Raw genomic sequence first — 21,731 nt, forward strand, 5'->3', positions numbered from 1 at the left:
GCACGAGAAAACTCTATATCCGTCAGCCTCGCGTGCTTTACGCGAAGCTTGCCGACATTCTTCTCCAAGGCATCCAAGTGTTCCATATAGTGCAGCGGAAGGTTCCTCATGAAAACAAAGCCCCGGAGGGGCCTGAATCATCTGCCGGGCCTCCTGTGAGGACAACCTTGAGGCAACCTGCCCTATCACGTCCTCGGTGCCGCCATCACCATCGCTATCTGATGCAAGCATGTTCGCAATGATCGCCTCATCGATTAGAAGCACTTAGTTTCCAAATCTATAGCCGTGCGCTTTCTTTTCACTGGTAACGTCGTGCATTGCCGATGATCAGCAGGCGCATCAGCCATCTTCCGTTTCAGTGGTGAGTCAAATGAGCCTGCGAAATCACGTGGCCAGGAATGATTTCAACGTAACCAACAAAGTCGAACGCGAGCAATTAGGCTGTTTGCAGAACTGCGCTGAATGAGGAGCCAGCCATAGAATAAAGAACCAACTTTATGCAGTAAACGACATGCGAGCAATCTGGGAGCAGCGCAGTTTGTGCGGTCCATTCGTGTTTCGGGGGGTGGCACGGTGTAGAGCTATTCGTGTTCGGAAGGGTGAAAGGGCAACGGGAGAGAGGTGCATGGAGAAGGCTGAAAAATTTTTGCACGGCGGCTGTTGGAGCAGTGGGCCATCGTGCAGCAGCTCGAATTTCTCGTTTTCGTTTCTTCTTTTCAAAAATTTTGAATTTCACTACCTTATGGCTCGCACACCTAGCAGCCAGACTTCATCGTTATAACCAATAATGTGGCATCGGGGCATTGTGGTATGCGGGTTATGTCACCATGAAAAACATACAAAAGTGGACGGTGCAGTAACTTCTGACTGTTATAACCGATATATTGTTAAAACCGGTATCATTATAAGTGGGTTCAACTGTAGCTGTTCAATGTAGAGTTGTAATAATTATTTTTTTCGTTGTTTTAACTTTTATGAGAGCTGTATTATTTGATGGCTTGTTTTTATAATGTGTATGTCATGCATTACCATCTCCTTTTAACACTTGTACTACCATATGCATGGTATATTGTATTTCATTACATTATATATTGTACTTTCATGTACACGTTGCACGCAAACTTGTGCTTTTCATTTTTCAGTTTGTGAACGTAACCCCAACTGTAATATAATCAAACCTCTATGTAATGCTCGCAAGGGTCCTTAGGGTATATGAAAAAATAAATAAATTGTAAGGTGATTTAAAGGGCCCCTGAAACGGTTCGGACAAATTTTGTAGACGAGTAGGCTACAGCTTAAGTAGAACATTCGCACCACAATTTAAGTGAAGCGTTACGTATTAATGGAGCTACAAGCAATTAGAAGCTACCCTCCTCCCTAGCCATGCTTTTCCTCCTCAACTCGTTCGCCGAGCGAGTGGGGCTAAGCTCCGCCTTCACTGGTTCAGCGTCACGATGCGACGTCACATCGTCCACTTCCGGTTGTTTTGGAGCCCACCCATGCCCGCGCGAGGCCGCTCCGCTAGCCACTTGGCCGTCGACCCCAAGCGAGAGCTATCGAAGCAGCGTGCGTTGCGAGCATTCTGTCGTAGCGCCGAACGTGTCTTGTATTCTGGTAACCACAGGCAAGCTGGTCATTTCGGCAAATGACTGTAGGCATAAACTCAAGCTGATGAAGGAACTTTAGCGTAGACGTACGTGAGCGGCCTGATCGGTCTGCACGGTCCATACACTTGTTGGTGCAGCGTTTAACCAGCCAAACAAAGCGCTAATATTGCTCTAACCAAGTGTAAAACATTTTAAACATTTATAAAAACAACGTGTTCATGATTACACTCCTGCGAAAAATACACACCAGCAGCAAAGAAGAATACACTTCGTTGCTGCTACTGTGTATGGTTGAGCTCTGTGCCACCAGGTGGCTGCACCGTGCAGACCATTCGCATTTGCCCTTCTGCTCATCTCATGGCTCATCCCGTTACGGCAAAGTCAAGCGGCCAGACTCTGTCCCCTTGCGCTTGCGTTTTCCCTAATACCGGACTCGGGAAACGCTATTGCGTTAGTAATCTTCCGGTGTAAAGTGACGGCCACAAACGCGCAAATCCTGGCGCCGATCGGATAGCGGCAGTCCGATGCGCAGCAGCCAGTTCGCTTGTACGCTGCCTTGCAGAGGGACATGATGTCGCAGCTTGACATATTGCCAGTCGCTACGTTTGCAGTCCACAAGGCAACAAAGTCGAATCATAGTGCTCGCGAAAAGACTGAGACCGACTCTGACCGCGGAGCTCTTTTCAAAATGGAGTACGTTGTAACACAAGCAGACGACACATGTTGTGTGCCGGAAGTGCTTAAGTGTACTGAAAAATTATTCTTGTGCATTCTCTTTATGTTACCTTCTTTTCATAAAAACAAATTAACTAACATTCCAACTATTACGAAGATCATTTGTTTACCATAAAGTTGGAAAAATTATCGATTGCGCGCCCTTGTCAGCCAATCGGATAGCTCGCCCCACTGACGTCGTATGGGTGATTTCGGTCATATGGGTAGGGGCGGCTTAAAATTCCGCCGAGCAGTGCGCTGCGATCGGCAGCGATGTGCATATTTAAAACCTTATAATAAATTACACGCTTTACGCGGAGCACTTAGATGTGTCAATTAATGTTCAGAAGGACCTACTCTAACGACTCAATACGTTTGTAGAAAATCGTCAAAAGCGTTTCAGGGTCCCTTTAATTAACAAGCCAGAATGTTGCATGATACACAGGCAAGTCTGTTGATCAAGCGTCGGGCACCGAGTGCGCGAGCTCTGTTCTCGAGTGAGGTGTTGACGCACATTGACGACGCCCTCGATTCTTTGCAAGGTGCGGAGTACTTTTCCTCACTCGACTTATAGTCCGGCTATTGGCAAGTGCCCATGGTACCAGCCGATCGCCCAAAAGCAGCTTTTGTAACACCAGACGACCTGTATGAATTTAATGTTACGCCAATTGGTCGTTGCAATGCTCCTGCTACTTTTGAATGGATGATGGACAATCCGTGGTCTAAAATGGAAAATGTGCTTATGTTACCTTGATGACCATGGTCACCTTTCCTCCTGCCTTCGCCTCTCATCTGTGCCGTCTCGGGCAGGTCTTGCTGTGTGGCCCAAAGTCGCTTGTTGACAATCAAATGTAGAGGAGTAGTTGTGAAGCAGGTTGAGAAGCTGGGAACGTTGCGCGGGGCTCAGGTTGGTATCCATAGAACTGTTGAAGACATCGGGCAGAGACAGGGGGACATACAGGGCAACAAGTCAATGTATTGATCTCCGAGCAGGTGCCATCAAGAGGGGCATCGAAGATGGTTGTAGAGTCGATGCGCTCAAGACGCCCAAGGCACTCACCGTGATGCAAAGTGAGGGGCGAGGCATAATCGCTGGAGACAAGCATATGAGTGAAGTTCCCATTGACAGTGAGGACAGCGAAGGGAAGAGAACATCGTCGATGAAACAAAAATGTGCAACGGTGTAAAAAGAGCAGTGGTATCTGTAACACCACTGGAGCAGGTAGTTGCAATCACAGATGTGTGCGGAGGTATTGTAGTGTCATCAGCAACGAGCAGCTTGGCGCTGGAATCATCAGCATCATCAAGTTTGGCGTGCGGCTAAAATTCAACTTCGGCGCGAGATCAGTTAACGATGGCCTGCTGATCAGAAACTAAGTCCCACCCCAAGATGATGTCGTATGAGCATGAAGACAGAATAACAAATTCGACTGTGTACATGAGTCCTTGAATGGTGATGCGCGTAGTGCATGCAGCAACAGGGGCAATGTGCTGTGCGTTTGCTGTACAGAACGACAGGGCAGACAAGGGTGTCATTACTTTTCTGAGGGAGTGACAAAGTTCTTTGGTAATTACAGAAACGGCAGTTCCTGTTCCAACTAACGCAAGCGCAGCAGTTCCATCTATGGATACTTCAATAACGTTCGTCGGAGAATAGCGAGGTTTTGTGCTGTTCGACATAGACACAATTCTTGCCTCGGGAACTGTGGCGACTAGTTTTCCTGTTCGGTAGAAGTCAAACAACGATGCATTGGTGAAAGCGAACGACGTCGGGGAGATGGCGAGTGGCGCTCGTGGACAGGGTCGGCAGTGCGTAGAGAAGAGCGACGTGATTCACGAGGTGACGAGAAGAACAGAATTGGAGGGTCATATGATGGTGCATGTTGGTCAACTCGGGGAAGCCATGAGCGACAGCGACAGAATCGTGCCACATGACCAGGGATGCCGCAATAGAAGCATATTGGGCGGTTGTCGGGCGTGAACCATGCTCCAGTGTTGGCTGGTATCCTGGTGGGAAACGTGGGCGGATGTGATAGTACAGCGGGCTGTGGTGGCAAGAAGGTCGGTGGTACGGCCCGCACTACAACTTCAGTGTGTTATAGGTGCAGGCACAGGCGGCGGTGTGCGCGGTGACAGAATAGCCTCAGATACTTGCTCCTGCATAGTTTGTCGCAGGTATGGAGTCAAAGATGGCGCAGAGCTTGGAACGGCAGTCAGTAGAGACAGCTGCCGAGTCACTTTGGCACGGATGAACGCTTTGATCTCACAGAGCAGGGGGCCATGGTCGGGAACTGCAGTTAAGCTCGAAACAGAGACATCCGGCGTGAAAGAATGTTGGGTCAGGAGACATTGTCTACGGAGTTTATCTTAACTCTGACAAAGATCAGCGACTTTGACGATGGTCTGCGGGTTTTTCAATGGGAGCATTTGAAAGGCATCGTCTTTGATGCCCTTCAAAATGTGACGGATTTTATCGGATTCGGTCATTGGTGCATTGACATGCTTGGAATGGTCGACGATGCCTTCCACGTAGTTGGTGAAGCTCTCACCGGGTTGCTGGGAACGGTTGCACCAGCGCTCTTCGGCACGAAGCTTTCGCACCACGGGCCGACCAAAAACTTGCGTGAAGCTTGTTGTGAAATCTGATCAGATGTGAAGGTTGTATTCGTGGTTGTGGAATCACATGTGTGCGACGCCAGTGAGGTAGAAGACCGCATTGTTCAACTTGCGAGTATCGTCCCATTTGTTATGGGCACTCACGTGTTTGTCGTTTGTTGTGGGCACTGACGCATTCACAGATGAGAGCCACTTCGATGTCGTTTTTGTCAGAGCCGCTGAAGTTGGCTGGATCCCGTTGACGCAGCGAGCCGGAGCAGAGAAGGGTGGGCGAGACCGGTGGTGGTGTTTGGCTTGCGTCTTCAGGCATAATGGGCGGCAACTTCCGACTGCGGAGTTCCAGGGTTGGGGAAAACCTAGCAACCTCCACTAAATATGTAAGGCGGTTTAATTAACAAGCCAGAACGTTGCACAATACACAGGCAGGTCTGTTGATCAAGCGTCAGGTACCGGGCGCGTGAGCTCTGTTCTCGAGCGAGGCGGTGACGATGCGCCTGAAGCACACGCCTGTCTTCTTCACTACAAAACAAACAAACAAACAAATGGCACCCACCTTGTGCAACATGAACAGCTCAACAGAAAAAAAGATTGTGTAGAAACTACTGATGATGTTTGCCAATTTAAGTGAATAGCTGAAGACTCCTGGAAAGCAATTGGCTTTATTAAAGGAATGACGCAATTTAAGGTGTACATTTGTTACAGTGAGGATATTAAGGCAGCACTTGTTGTTTTAATATGCGATTCCATATAGAACAGAGCCGTTAGCCAGCACATATGCAGCTGTAGTATAATAGGTGGCTAAACATATGAACTGATTCGTCATGTGTGTGTTGTCTCCAGCGATGTGAGCACTGGCTCACATGGGTACATGTCTGATTTCGTTTTCCATCTACTCCTAAGATCACTTTGCTTCCAACGTCTCCATCTGTACTCCCCAGTAGAGCAAATATATGCGTGGAGCACAGCACATATGCGTAGTAGAGCACCTGCCATCTCTGCATTCATCCCTGTGCTATGTGCAGACAATTTTATTTCCTTCTTTCTTACACAAATAGAATGTTATGCAACTGTTTGCAAACACAGCACTAGTGCACTACAGTGTGCTTCAATTTGATGAAGTTGATGAGACCCAATAATTACGGCAGAACTTCATTCATACATTTCAGAAAGAACTCAAGAAAAACATGTACTAACCGAGAAAACGTACGATCGTAAGTCACTAAAAAATTGACAGACTCGTTCTGCAGTTGACATCTACATAATGCGAAGTGTTGCGTGAATCGTTGCAGAATGAGATGCCTACATGAGCTGAGCTGGTGGGGCCTGAGCGACCCCGATGCGCATGCTGTAGTTTTTGTGGCTTTGGCAAGCTTACGTTTGCGCTCCTTAAATTTGGCCTAGGTCAGCAGCTTCTCTGAGCGGGGCTGAGTGCCCACTCAGTGCAAACCTTTGCCGCACAAGACGCGGACACACGTCGTGCTAGTGGGGCCTAAACCAACCCGAGATGTACATTGTCATATTCTTCGTATGCATAGTGTTTTAAGACTGCGACTGGACATTTAACAAAATCGAGCTGGTTGGCAACACCGCATTACGATGCCTACAATTCCGCCAGAGCAATACACGATGTTTCCTCTGTGCCACATGCAGCAGGGAATGGCGGTGCGTTTTGGTTATAACCAATTAAAAGCCATTATCACACAGTAAGCTTCCAAAGGCACTATGGGCACTGTGAAACAGATAGGTGAAGATTCTTACTGTAGGAGGGTTCGCAGCAATAGCTGTGAATGCAGTTTGCAATGACCCAGGAGGAAATTTGCTGGAGCCAGAATAAAAAACTTAGTCTGCATCAGCGTTTTCACACTAGACAGGCGGGCGAGTATTGCGGTGAAGCTACTTTGGTGGGCGTCTACTATTCTAGATCAAGCGCACTTCGCGCCTTTTCTTGTTCACATGGGATCCACCAGCCAGAAAACATATCGCACGATTGCAGTTTGGCAAGCAATCTACTGATTGTTGACACTGAAAGGTTGCGTCTTCCGGGAACGTATTAACCGGTAAAAAATAAGCATGACTGTATTGCATTATTTTTTGTGTTCTCGATCACAAATGTTGGCGCTGGGAAATCATACGTAATGGGATTATATCAACGAGGTTCTACTGTATTTTGTTAAAACAAGACCTTCGTTAAATAGAAAATGCCTAAGGAACCCTGAAATGATCTTGACGATTTTGTACAAACGTACAGAGTTGTTAGGGTAGGGCCTTCTGATCAACTGACACATTTATGCGCTCCCCATAATGCATGTACTTATAAGATACAAAAAATGTGCCTCGCTCACGACTGCAGTGGTGCCGCTCTCCCGAGTTTTCACCCGCCCTGTCCCCAGCTACACAGCTGCATGACGTCAGTCAGGTGAGCTATCTGATTGGCTAACCACGTTGCATCATCGGGAATGCTTGATACATGGCGCTGCATTAAGTTTATGTTTAGTAGCATACGCATGCATAGCAATTTGTGTACCCTTAAAAATAAGCACACAAATGTAACACATCTACATGTTTCTTCAAATCAATGGTCCGCTATACTGCCTGAGAATGCAGATTGTCTTCTACAGCTTTGGAAATGGGGCAGCCGATGGGACGCTGTGAGGTTCGCACATGAATTTGGTTTGTATCTCATGTGATCTCACCCGTGTATGTTCCTGTTTGCATGCCTGAGGGTATATTAGTGAACATTGGGGAAAATAAAAATCAGTTGCGAGTGTGCGCCTGTCCCTGTCTTTTATTCTGTTGTCTGCGTCTTATTTTTTGCGCCTAAAACCATTTCTAAAAGCCATGCACCAACTAGCCTGGCACCAGACGTTACTAAACTATTCTCACATGAATATAGGCACAATGATGTCTTCATTGGCGGCAGGTATCGGAATGGTACCAGCGCTGTATCATGCTCGTCTTGCACTGTAGGTGTGTGCAACTACAGTGACTACATGCTGCAGAAGGCGCGAGCACTGCAGGTCAATGTCAACACCAACCTCCTTGGTCAACACAGCGGTCACCTGCAGTTTTGCAAGGCAAGGCGCTTTCAGCGGTAACCGCAGGTAGTTCCGCATTTGTCAGAGAGCCAAGTTTTGTACATAATTTGCCCAGGAAGATGTCAGGAAGAATAGCAGGAAGATGTCCTAACAAGCAGAGGTCTTAAAAAGGAAGTGTAGCAAAGAAAATTGAGCATGCTTTACAACACATCATAATGTCCACCAGAAAGCCGCCATATCGAGTTAGGCTTTGACATAGTGGTACCATATTATACCTCCCGTGCAGAAAGTCTGGCTCTGATTCCCGACGGATGTACCATATTTGCACAATTCCAACGCGCACCTTTTTTGAACAAAAGGTGCATTCAAATTTGCATGTGCATTACAATCGTAACTAATTCTACTCAAAATCAAAAACAAAACTGAAAATAAAGCTCAATGTAAGGTAGCAGGTGGCCACAGCTGCCATCGAACAGGTTGTCTGACGAAAACGACCACAAAACGCCAAGCTACGCTCGGAGACATTGCAAGGTGGGTTCAAGGCATGTGGAGTGCCCTCCTGAAGATGATGGTTGCATGAGCCTTCAAGAAGTGTGGCATTTCTAATGCATTAAATGGAACTGAAGATTCTTTTCTGTGGTTGGTAGACAGTAAAAAGTAGGTGTCGTCGGACTCCCATAGTGATTAGCCGCTAAGCTTCAGTTGTGTTTGTGCCCGTGTGACTTTGTATGTTCCATAAAATCGTTTCAACACGGTACTCGTCGCCTCAGCTTTCGTTACTTAATGTGTGCGGTAGAATCAGAACCAAGTTATTTTTTTTCGATATTTGGGTGGTAACATAACTGCGCGTTATAATCTGTGGCGCGGTAGAATCACGCAAATACAGTACTTTTTTTTTCTACATACAGTTAAAAATCGATATAATGAAGTAGGTAAAACTGGCAATTTGCTTCGCTATATCAAAATTTCGTTGCATTGAAATTCAATCTTTTATGCAAATAAGTACATTCGCCAATAAATTTTTCTTAACCAGAAAGGGGCCGCAGAATTTCCTTAATTATTGGGCAATCGAACAAGCAACTTTGAATGAGAAAACAATTAATTTTGGGAGTCAGCAATGGATGATACGGTTTCATGCCACGTCGACGATAACTTCGCATCGGTGCTATGAATTGAGTGAAGCCAGCCACGCTTTTGCGTGTACTCCGCCGCAGCAGCTGACAGCAGCTGATGCCTCCCCCTCCAACGGGTCACCGAAACTCGAGATTATGCAACGTCTAATACTAGATACGCGGGAAGCCAGCATACATGGTGCCATGCCGCCTCCGCATGCCAACTCTTGGACACACGGCAGATTACCTCCAAAGCAGGGTGCGCAGCTATGTATATGCTCAGCCGTGCTTACAGCCATGCGCAGCCACAGCCGAGACGTGCTTCAGAAATTGCGAGGCGCGCCAGCTAAGCCCGCAACCCCACCCCCCCTGCACCTCGCGTGTGCTTGATCATGTTACCACTAGCTCACTCCCCTCCCCCTCTTTCCCTTTCCTCATGCGGGAAGGTAGCTAGGATCTCATTGCACTTGAACTCTACACGGAACACGACTCGGCTCCACTTCAAAGGCCACGGAAGCGACATTTCGTTATATTGAAATCGCATACAAACACACTTCATTATCCTAAGGTTATAAATACACGGACAAGAGGTTATGAAAAGTTAAATGCTTTGTTCTGTGAAGAATTTCGTTATAATGAAGTATGTTATAACGAGGCTATTCTTTTTTAGATTCTAGAGTAGCAAAAACGTTATAAATAGGCCATTTCACCACATTCACGAGTTAGCAGCAGTACTTTCTTTTTCCGCTGACGGCTACAAAGATATCTTTCGAGCATAATACAGAAACAATCGCAAACATATGTATTAGATATTTTCATGTTATCAGACGATAACCAAACCGAAATTACCAGAAACAGCTGCTTTGTAGTTTGTACATTGCATATACACACGCAGCGATGCAGCGGATGCCCACGGTGGCATGTGTCTCTTATTTGCTTCATGTAGCAATTAAAAAAGAAAGGTGAACATTCTGCGCAGTATGTGCCGCTGCATCTGCATCTGCCACATGCTGTTCGTCTTTAAATTTTGCTCAACGTAGCCTAGGCATAACGACAAAGAGTGTGCAAGAAAGAGACAGGAAAACACACTCGGTTCAAATCAATCAGAAGTAGACATTTGTGTCGCCGTTTGAATGACAGAGCACATAGCGACGTCTACACAGTGTAAAAGTTAGGGGGAATGCCACAGCTTGAGGAGAGGGTAATGTTTAACCGCTCGTACTTGTGCTACTATAGCGCACTGACACGAAATTCTTGTGAGAAAACATTCCTTAACAGATACTCTCTGTTTTAAGGCTAACAACAAAAACCATTTCAGGGACCCTTTTAAAGGGACACTAAGGGTTAATATTAAGTCAATGTGGACAGTTGAAATACCATCCCAGAAACCTCGAAATGCTTGTTTCATGCGAAGAAGACTTATTTTAAGAGAAAATGCGTTCTGAAGCGTCCGCCTACCTCTAGCGCAGTTCAAATCGCCCACCCTCCGATCGAGGAGTGGTGACATCATGGTCTCATAGTGACGTTGCGCCGTCGGTGAGTAAAACGGCGCCCGCAGACGGAGCTACGGCTTTTCTACGCAAAACGCAAACGCGCGGCCAGAAACAGAGCCAAGACAGAGCCGACAGTACTGCGAAAGCGGAACTACGGTGGCTAGCGGAAGGGAAAGCGCGCGATGATAAGCTGGTTCTTTATTTTATGACACCAACTTTTACACTCGTTGCAATGGACAACGCTGACGACACATTGGCTCGCGATGCTGGGCGATTTAAGCACTGATGAACGTGACCTGCTGCTGAGGGCTCACGCTGCCGGCCTCGTTGTGTACTACTACGACGGCAACTGTATGCTATGGCTGTACATATTCACACATTTGTAGCTTTTGCTTCGTGAAAATCAAATGCCGCACTCACCGCCCCGTCTTCGACCTGCAGTTGTTCTTGCGCTTCGGAGAATGCAAGCAAGACCGACGGAACAGCGCTACGGGAAAGCATTGCTTTGAAACGCACTCCACACGACTTCAGTAAGTTGGCGTTGAACTCGTAATCCTCTAGACAAAGTGCAGCGAGCACACTATGCGATTTTTCAGCTCTTTGCCAACGCGCTGTGGCAGAGGTATGGCACTTAACCACTTCGAACGGAGAGGTTCACTCATTAGCACACAGTGATAAGTGACGTTGGATTTGCCGCTGCAACTGCCCTTGGCCAAGTTCCACAGACCGTTCGCGCATCCCACGACATCACATGGACGTGGCATTCTCGCTGCGTGTTCCAAATGCAAGTTTCGTGAGCCAGCAGAACCAGCGCAGCACGACACGATAACGAAACAACTGAAACTCCAAAGCGCACACGGCGCAGAGTCGAGCGAAAACGAAACCTTTAGACCACCCATACTACTCAAGCGAGGGTAACGTCAAAACGTTATTTTTTCTTAGAATCGAATAGAAGTAGACAAGTAGCATTTTGTTACGTCTTATAACCTAATGAAATGATCTTTTTAATACAAGTAGTTGAGTACAAGTGATATAAATTATGATGAGGAGTGCCTTCGCCATTGGCCTAGTACCGGAATGTCGCTGGGGGGTCTCAAATCATGTCATGCATTTACCTCGATTTCTTGGTTACTAAAGCTTTGTTTGTGATTACATTGACGCCTTAGACGTTCTAGAGCATTGCTTTATCACTTTAACTTGACTTTACAGTAACCTTTAGTGTCCCTTTAAAACACTCACGTGAACAACATTCAAGAGCAATAAAGAGATGTAATGTTTGCCCGCATTAATTTTTCTGAACGATTGCGGACTAATGTTTCCTTGGGAAGACCAAACACGTTTCTACTTGACTGCAATAGAGCAACTGGCACCATCTGATAAGCCAATGCTGAGCTTGCAATTCTGAGCTGCTGCAACATTTCATAAAATTTCATAAAAAGAAAGTGGCTTGCCTCAAATGGGCATGGTAACGAGTTTACTGCCCATACTTTAATTTACTGGCCTTACTTTAATGAATCTTGAGGCATTTTAAACACAAAAGATTGCCTTTGATGTCTCTTTTTACCAATATTTTCTCCAATAAGCCTCATTCCATCGGGAGGGATGGTTCACTTCACTGCTTCAAGGTTTTCAACGCATTAGGTTCCATAAATATGTCAGGGAATAGAAAGCACCTAGCTAAGCAGAAAATTCAGGTTTAATTAAACTGTGGCTTGACACTAATGCTATTATAATACTGTAAGGTTAGGACATGCCAAGTCGCACTTCGATATAACAAAGTAAATCTAAAATGTTTATCATCGCCATCAGCATGTAATGACTAAGTATATGCTTATAACGAACATCACATATAATGAAGGTAGACGTGACTTTGTCATTACGAGGTTCGACTGTACCACAGTACCATTCCTTGAGAACAGCAGGCACAGGTGAGCATTGTGACGAGGCAATTACCTCAATGGAGTTGAGGGCACTGAGCAGCTCCCGCCAGACGTAGTGGACCCGCAGGGTGACCGGTACCTGTGAGTGCGGCAGTACCAGCTCAATCTTGGTCTGCTGCTTCTGCTGTCGCACCTTGGAGTACGGAAGCTGCAAACACATACACAACAGTGGAGGTCTGTTCTTCTCTCTGATTTGATGATTTATTGCCTTTTGTCATTTCAAAGCAGCTCAGAGGGCTATGGGAGGCACCGCAGCAGAGAGCTATTACACAAGTGTTTTAAAGGGGCTCTGAAGCACTTTTTGAAACTAATCGTAGAATGACATCACTATTAAATTATGCTGCCTTGTGAATCTCCTGCTGCAAGATCTTTCGAATGCTTCGAGCACAAGCAAGGTCAGACATAGTTGCTCGACCGATGATCTTTCGAATGCTTCGAGCACAAGCAAGGTCAGACATATTTGCTCGACCGATGGGCAACTTTCTCTCTCATTTCATTTCCACCTGCGCGCTGGAAACTACACAGGGGAGACGGCAAATGGGTGCAAGGGTGCAATGCCCCGCTGGCCCCGCTCAAGCGCTAAACGTCTCAGCGGCGAGACGGCTCGTGATGGCACCCCGTGGCAGCGTCTGCTTTTCATCTCAGAGGCCATGCGCAGCAGACGAACTAATGCGAAACTGTCGTGTGTAGATATGAGATGGCTTTTTGTCGTTTTGAGATTGCAAACATGCACATTTTTCATTTACTGAACTCAAATGAGCAATAATTGAATTACTGAACATTTGTTGCTTTCACGAAACTGGCCAATAGATGTTGCGGGTCCAGCTCCTTGCAGTCACACTGCATGATGACATTGCAGAAGCGAGAGCAAGCGATATTTCACTGTTTTGATATGAGATTTTAAATTCTCTGCCACATGCAGTATGACAATATTTGTTTCAGATGTTCACAGAGCCTCGTTAACAGATAGGCAATGTTTCTTTACTATGTTCAAAAAAGTGTTTCAGGGCCCTTTTAATGCGATTAGCATTCTTTGGGAACTCTTTCTCTGTCTTGTTACTTCCATAATCATAATCATCAACAATAATCATCATGATCATCAAAATATATAAAACATATTACATGATCAATTACACACTGGTCATAAGATAGATTGGCAATAGCATTAACATCGCCAATCATTTCCAAAGAATGGATGCGGCACCAAACAAAGTTGCAACAACAAAGGTATGCCATAAAAACAAAGGCATGCTCTATGCTATTGCACCTCTGCTGTGTGAAATAGCCCTAGTAAACGGGCCCATGTGGAAGTGACGTGGAGCATGAATTTACATAGCAGAATGGAGGACAGTGAGTCCGCATACCTTTTGCAAGTTGACGTTGAGGAAGGTCCATGCAACGGCATAGCGAGTTGTCTTTCCTTGGTGAAACTCTGCAACTCGACACGACTTGACCTGCGTAGAGAAAGCGACGAAATGGCAAATGATTGGCACACTTCAGAAACTTTGGCAGCCCTGAACTCATTTAGAGGAATAGCAGAAGGCTCTTACAGTGGGTGCTGCCTTCATCTCAAGGACTACTACATTTAGTTGCGTGCAAAATTACCTTCATATGCAACAGCGCCTGCCTTTTGACCCCCAGCGACAATGGTGGGCAGTTTTTATTATTATTTTTTCATATGTTGAGACGATGCATGTTCGACTCCTTCACTGTGCTCTAAGCGCCACCAAACAGACACTGCCGCCATTGGAGTCGCCACTCGGATCCCACTTGTGGTCAGGCGCATGTGCTGAAAAGTTGAGTTTGAATTATCTGGTGAAGGCCAATTTCAGGATGGAAAAAGAGAAAACTTGGGCCCGCAGAAATGTAAGGATGTCTGTGGGAACCTTGGTTGGGATTGAATTGACTGAAAAACTGAATTAACCGGCATCAAATTATCGGAAGTCGACTCCAGTTATATTCATAAATGTGATATCTTTGTATCCCTCTGTGTGGTCTATGTGAAATTACGCCTTGTACTTTGTATAATTATTTAACCTTATAATAATGCGTTGTAAGGGCAATGTAGGTTTCCTGTATAAAGAAGTAAATAAATTAATGAATTAATAACTAATTAATAAGCAATTGCATTATAACTGGTCGGTTCCGTAGTTTCTGTACTTCCCATCAACTTACTGCCTTGGCTATTACACTAGAACCTCGTTGACACGCTCTCGTTACGTACATTGTCCAGGCACCAACTTTTGCAATTGAGAACAAAAAAAGAAAAAATTAACCAATAGAGTCATGCTAATGTTTTACTGGTTCATATGTTCCTGGAAAACACAATTTTCCGGCACCCATGTTCAGTACATCGCCAAACTGCGATCATATGATACGTCTTTCAGCTGCTAGATCTCTTGTGAACAAGGAAATGTGCGAGGCACGCATGGTTGAGAACAGTAGCTGCCCACCACGGCAGCTTCACTGCAACACTCGCCCGCCCATCTCACATGAAAACACTGGTGCGCACTCAGTTTCTCATTTCAGTACCAGCAGGTCTTCTCCGGCGTTGTCGCATGCAGCATTCACAGCTATCACAGCCAATCCTATTGTGATAAGCATCTTCGCCTATATGTTTCACAGCGTGTGGTACCACCAGAAGCGTAGCGCACGTTTTTAATAGGAGGCCACCGAAACACACTGCCGTTCCCTGCTGCAGACTGCGATTGTGTATGATTTCCAGCCACTAGATCCCATGTGAACCAGAAAAGGCACGAGGCACGCACGACTGAGAACAGTACCAAGTTGGCAGTCTCGCATAAAAACAACGGCGCACACAGTTTCCTATTCTGGTACTAGCAAATCTCCGCCTGGGTCGTCGCATGCCGTATTCTCAGCTATCGTTGCCAAACCCATTGCAATAAGCATCTTCGCCTATCTGTTTTATAGCGCGTGGTGCGTAGTGCCATTGGTAGTGTACTGCATGCTTTTAGTAGGCGATAATCCAAACGCACTGCCGTTCCCTGCTACAGGCAGCACGACATGGGCATCACGTTTCACTTCGGCGGAATCCGGCGTCGGCCACCAGCTTGATTTCGCTTCGCTTCCACAAAACGCAATAGGAACACAACAAAACGCGTCTCAGGCCACAATGATCTGCGCGACACTTTGTACTATGTTGATGTCAACAATAGTTGAGTTTGTAAAATATTTTAGTTAGTTCGGATCGTACATTTTCCCGGTTAGTAAGTTTCTTTTTCGCAGTTTTTCCCAGAACATACGAACGAGGTTCTACTGTATTATATGACTAGGAGACAGTCATTAACTTGTTTCTTTTTTGATACCAATTTCTTTGTAGCGATGGGATTGCTTCTATCCGTATGCTTTGTCCAAGTAAATTTGTGCAGTGAAGCGAAAGTTATGAGCAGCGTCGGCCAATTAGGAATGTGAACCAGGTGCATGCTCGAGTAAGAGAATGGCTCGCCCACGGTAAGCCACTGACTCTGCCGTGATTCTGCCAATCAGGCCGTGCTGCACACGAGAAACATTAGCGGAGGACAATGACGAGGCTCTTTTCCTGGTCTGCAATTCCAGTTCGCTGATGCAACTTGTAGGTTTGCCCGCACTGCCCATAGTGCATTCAATGAATGCACTATAGACTGATGGCCTTAGAGAGGTGTAGACGTGTACAATTTCATTTTTTTTAAACTGCACAGTGGTTTATGTGCATGCCTACATATCCTTGCTTGACAAAGTTGTTACTTCTAGCACCACAAAACATCACATCATCACCAAAGTTGTTACTTCACATGCCACCTGCGTTTCCTTACTTTTATCTGAGTCAAGCCACCACAAGAAAAACCTACATTCTGACCAACGTCTCCTGCTTGCACGGTTCGTGCATTTGTTTGACTGATGTAACTCTTCTGCCCTATGCTGCTTCAGTGCCCTGCTGGAAAGCTCACCTTGTTTTGAAGGGCACTGAGGACCTCCTTGACGCTTCCATTCTTGCCCAGCATACAGGTGTACAGGCTGCACAAAGGGTTCAGAACAATTCAGTTCTTTACTTGATTAAAGGCAGAGGTGGGATTGCCCAAAATCATTTTGTAGCAGTTTTTGGTGCAGATGAAATTTAATCCTGGAGCAGAGAAATTCTTATTTTGCAGCAGTCTGTAGCACATATATTATTGGAGCAGTTTGAAGCATGCAAACTTAGTTTAAAGCATTATTATAATTAAGTGGGGGTAACGGTCGCAAAGCCTTGCATTCTGCCGCATTAAAGTGTTCCAAGAGCTGCCTAAAGACGTTCTTCATACCATTTTTGTATTAAGTGCCGGTGAAGTGATTGAGGGTGTTCTCCAACAGAAGTTATGAAGAAGCTGTGTTTAGTGAACACCAACATGGCTTATTCAAAGACTATTCTTATTCTAAGTAATGTGACAGGACTAACTAGCTGAAATCAAGATTCTGCACATGACTGACTTCACTTCACCACTCACTAGACTCGCGAGAAGCACCTAAACATCTGGAGCTGACATTGAGCAATTGGCCATAAGTACCCCTCAATAAGCTAAAGGGAGTGACATTCCTCTTCTACTGGCCTCTCACTTTCCGAGCCCCTTCGTCTTCTTGCCTTTTTGCCACTCACCCTCACAGTTTTCACTTTTTGGTCAGGGCAATCATGCTGTGCAGCAATGTGATTGTGGGGCTGTGCCGCTGGTGCTTGCTAGTCAAAAAAATAATATTAAAAGAGGTGCAGTGAGCGATGGGCTGATGCTCGTGGGCGTTTCAGTGGAAACAGCGCCAGCACAGCAGTGAGATGTGGATAAGCTCCAAACCTCCTTGCCTGACCTTGGTTGCCGGCTTCGGTGGCAAGACAAAACAATGTTGCTATCTTTTAGTTTTATTTGAAGGACTGATTGGGTGTGGCTGTTCACGCCTATTGGCTGCGAGAATACGAAAGATTACTTTTACATGTGCTCTGAGACCAATGACACAACAACCAGCACTGCACCAGTGATCTTTTGCTAAATCGTGTGCTGCGCAAAACGAGACAAACGCAACACCTCGTGCACGACATCGTCAGCAGAAGTTGGCTGCGCAGCAGAAAAAGGGAGGGGCAAAAAAAGGAAGGCGAGGCCCGTGATGTATGTGTCGCGCGATCCTCGAGTTCCGGTATGGGAGAATGCCGGGAAGAAATTTCGCTTGCAGAGGCTAGATGGGGCAAATGGAGAGCGTCTATGTTAGCAGTGAGGCACACCTCCTGAAATCATGGGCTGCGGCACTGAAACATTTCTATCTCGGCTATTAATGAACCAATTCGAAAAATTTTTGCAGTAGAATGCTCCCTAAAGGGCACGTAACAACTTCCAGCATATAGCTGAAATTTCCTATGTGGCTTGGTGAGGGGCCCTTTAAAGGGTCCCTGAACCACTTTTTATCAAAGTGGAGAAAGGCATCTGAAGTGAAAATAGCCTATTTCAGGAATACTTTGTCGCCAAAAGGACTTTCAATGTGTTCAGCAGAAGCGGAGTTATTGAAAACTAAACACAGGCTCCGCTGTGCTCGCATCAATTTTTCAATGCCTTGCATTGGGAAGCCTACGGCAGAGTGGGGCGTGCCCACGACACTCAGCCTTCTAAATGTCACCGTGGCACGCAGGTCAAATTTTATGTTCGATGTTAACGTAGATGCCACAAATTCCAATTTTGGTGCCTACAACGTGCTAAACGTAAGCCAAACGCAGTTGTCCTCAGCGAGCCGTAATGCGCTCAGCCAGTGGACTCGTGGTGCGTGCTCTGCGGCGGCTGTGGTACCTATGTGACATAGCAAACTGCAGCTACCAATAGCAGTCGTGAATGGAAATCCACTTTATTACGAAATAAAGCACCCAGAAGAGAATGAGGAGCAGGTTTCCGTTGAAAAGAGAGCAACTGAGAGAAAGGTGACTTTGCGCTCCACTTGCGAGCTCCACGCACCGTGTACGAAAGCAAAATTTGGCCAAGACATTCACAGCAGCATCTGCTACCCGTAGACTATGTTACTTCACCAAACCACCCCTTCACCAAGGGGTGGTTCGGGGGGCCCTTAAAGGCTTTTCGAGAAGGTACAATGTGAACAACGAATCTAAGGCCCAGTGCTGTTTGGAAGGGTAGGACATAGGATCTAACATGCTGCATCGCCTTAGCGCAGTGTTGGCAAAACATGTCCATTTGTTGTTCATGACAAACTATCTCACCACGTTATGCAAGGCATCCCATTGCAAGTGGGGTTATTGGAGTTTGCTGGGAGAGACATTATCCTGGCAGTGGACACGAAACAGGCTGAGGACGGTGGTGATGAAGGCTCGATCAGCTACACTGACAAGTGCAGCGAAGATCACAAAAGAGGATTTCACATTTACACCACAATTACTGACAGAAAAGCTGGTGTTTATGTTCTCACCCAATTTTGTCGCGCAGCACCAGGCTGTCGCGCAGCAGCACGTCCTTGAAGAAGCCCACCTCTCCAGAGCTCGCCCACACCTGCAAAGAAGGGAGCATGGCTAAGAGTTGCTTAAAGCACGAGAGATGTGAGACCTACGCAAGAGCAGCACGTGTGCTCAATATTTCAGTGCTGGTAGTATCTACATTCACAAAGGTTGCTATAACCATAATATAGTGTTTCTACCGAGTCTTTGTTGAATCGATATATTGTCTGCTGGAATGCAACTGAGTGCCACAAATGATTTTTGCGAGGGAAAGGCACGGCTTTGACAAAGTTTTATTGTGCTAAGCAGTTAGTTATGAGCTAGGTACAGGGGCATCCCTGTGGCATGACAGTTCCTTGTCAGATAATGGATTTTTGTAACATCATGACATAAGCTTCAAGAACAAAAATGAAGCTTAGGATGAATCTTCCCACTTGCAGGGGCACAAAGTGACGACAGCGTCCAAGTAGAAGCTACACAACGAAACACGGACAGTGAGCTCACCTCTGTCATCACTGCGCCTTTCTTTCGTCCACATCTCATTGCGCAGTCTTTATTTGAAGCTGATATGCACGCACTGGCCTGATACCATGTTCCATTGCAGGCACTAGTTAACAGCAGAGTTCAAGTGAAACCCAACCTTGAGCATTCCTTATGTAAACATTCGTTTGGTTGAACTACTCGGCTTGCTAGGTCATTTGAAGGAATGCATTGCAGTGGACTATACTGCTGCGATGAGGCACGGCAGAAGGTGAGCTCACTGACGCCGAAATTACCTACATACGCGCATGATGTACATATCTGCAGAAGCTACAAACACAAATATAGGCGGCAAAAATGTGAGGACGCGCTCTCAGAGGATCTGTTGATTTGATTCCCCCCCTTGTTTGCGCATTCACAATGCACCGTTGTGTTCAGCTAAACGTGTGCCTCGATCTGATAATAGACCAGTTAGTAGTTTGCACTTTTTTGTGTCGGTTTCTGTTTTTCCTTCCAAAGTCGGCGTTCCTCTCGTCCCAGTGAGTGCTCTGCCGCACACACAATGCCATCCCAGCCACTTCCAACTGCCTGATCTGATCGCACAGCCAATTACTCCTCCGAGCGCCGGGATTACCTTCTCGGCCTCGACCCCCCCCATGTCCGAAGGTGGGGAGGCACGCCCCTGCTCTTTTGCCTTCGTCTTGGCATCCGCCTCCTCGACCGAGGCGAAGAAGGGTGGGTTGCAGACGCACACGTCGAACTTGTGGGACTCCGACTTCTCCACGGCCTCGACGAGCGAGCCCACCTCCAGCACTGCACCCGCGCAAACAGGCATTGCAGCAATGTACACACATTGCGAAGGTGTGTTAGGACGCGAAACAAAGCAAAGTAACATCAGGACACTAGTTTTATTTCAGCTTTTCTTTTCTCGCATTCTAAGATGCTATAAAATCTATGAACCAAATGTCCCAGTAACACATAGTGATAAGCAACATACATGCTTTCAATCAATCAATCATAAAACAAAGCACGCTGCATTAGCAATTTACATACTGTGGCAGACCTGCCAGCCTCGAAATTTAAATAATATACTAGAGTCGTGTCTAAAAAATGCTAACTTTTGTTTGAAATTACTAAAAACTTTTGTTACTTGGAATGTTGTTGATTAACATAACAGCATCTCTTATGTAGTGACAATGTGGACAGGCACTCTGCTTCACAGTAGCAGCTAGAATGATCTGTATCACAAACAGAAATGCATTCATGAAGTTTAGTCATAAAATATTAAAATAAAGGCAACATACATTTTGAGTTGGTGTTATACTTAGGACCTGTGGGGTGGATGGCGGTAATGTAGGTAGGTTAGAAAAATCAAGCTTGGAAAAATTATTCACCGACTATATTTGCGTTCTTCAAAAATTTAACTTTGCCTTAAACAGGGCAAAAGAAGAGATATCAACAATTTTTCCATACTTACGCCAATAGTAAACAAATTCGAAAGCTGACATTTTACGATAAAATCCTAGACCCCATCATGATCACTTTTTGCACAGTCAGTGCCTTGACTTATGTCTCTTCAGTTAAGGGGCATAGGTTAAGGCTATGCCAAAGCGTCGAAGTAGGTTCATTCACAAGGTTTAATGCCTCAAAACAATGCAGGAACTTTGACCTTCTGAAAGTCATATGGTAGTTTCGAAATGTATCGTGAAGGCGAGGGTGCTCATAATTTATGTCTGCAGTAATTGAGTTTGGCGACTTACATATTCACTGGAGAATAGTCTTTTTTCATTTTATTTTTTCCCCACACCTACATTGAGAGCTGGTGTAAAGAATGCAAGCTAAATTTCACAGCAAACATTTTAAGGGGAGCTCCACAACGGCTTCATGCAGAGAAGGCCTGTGTACAATGGCACGGTCAATACCGAATGCAAATGCTACGGAATGTGTGATGAGCCCTGAATTTGCTTTGAAATGTGATGATCGATGATCTTAAAATAATAGTTACCTTGCATATATTTCATTAGAAGAGAAACTTGTATGTACATTTTGTTTTAACCTCAGTAACGTGTAATTTTTGTTTCTCACACTGAATTATACCAGGTCAATGTTGGAGGTCAGCTAGGAGTTTGCTGACGCCGTGGGGCTGCAATGCTACCCGCATGGGGCTATCACTAAGAACAGCCAGCCATGACTGCGCCTAAATACAGCAGCTGTGTTCGAGCGAAGCTGTGACCCAGCGAACAGACCCCTTGTACTTCCAAAGGGCGTGAGAACTCGCATACA

General features: G+C 45.9%; 1 protein-coding gene across 1 annotated transcript in view; it reads right to left on the reverse strand.

The window, feature by feature from the left end:
• The window catches only part of LOC142576468 (RNA N(6)-adenosine-methyltransferase mettl16-like), a 44,502-nt gene that overhangs the window by 16,767 nt on the left and 6,004 nt on the right, over positions 1-21,731 (reverse strand). Inside the window, exons 3-7 of the mRNA XM_075686610.1 lie at positions 20,083-20,261; positions 18,944-19,023; positions 16,465-16,531; positions 13,882-13,971; positions 12,531-12,665 (exon numbers count right to left, since the gene is read on the reverse strand). Of these exons, the coding sequence (XP_075542725.1) occupies positions 12,531-12,665; positions 13,882-13,971; positions 16,465-16,531; positions 18,944-19,023; positions 20,083-20,261 (551 nt within the window). The remainder of the gene's footprint in view (positions 1-12,530; positions 12,666-13,881; positions 13,972-16,464; positions 16,532-18,943; positions 19,024-20,082; positions 20,262-21,731) is intronic.

The sequence above is a fragment of the Dermacentor variabilis genome, chromosome 3 (assembly GCF_050947875.1).
Source record: "Dermacentor variabilis isolate Ectoservices chromosome 3, ASM5094787v1, whole genome shotgun sequence".
NCBI classification, from domain to species: domain Eukaryota; kingdom Metazoa; phylum Arthropoda; class Arachnida; order Ixodida; family Ixodidae; genus Dermacentor; species Dermacentor variabilis.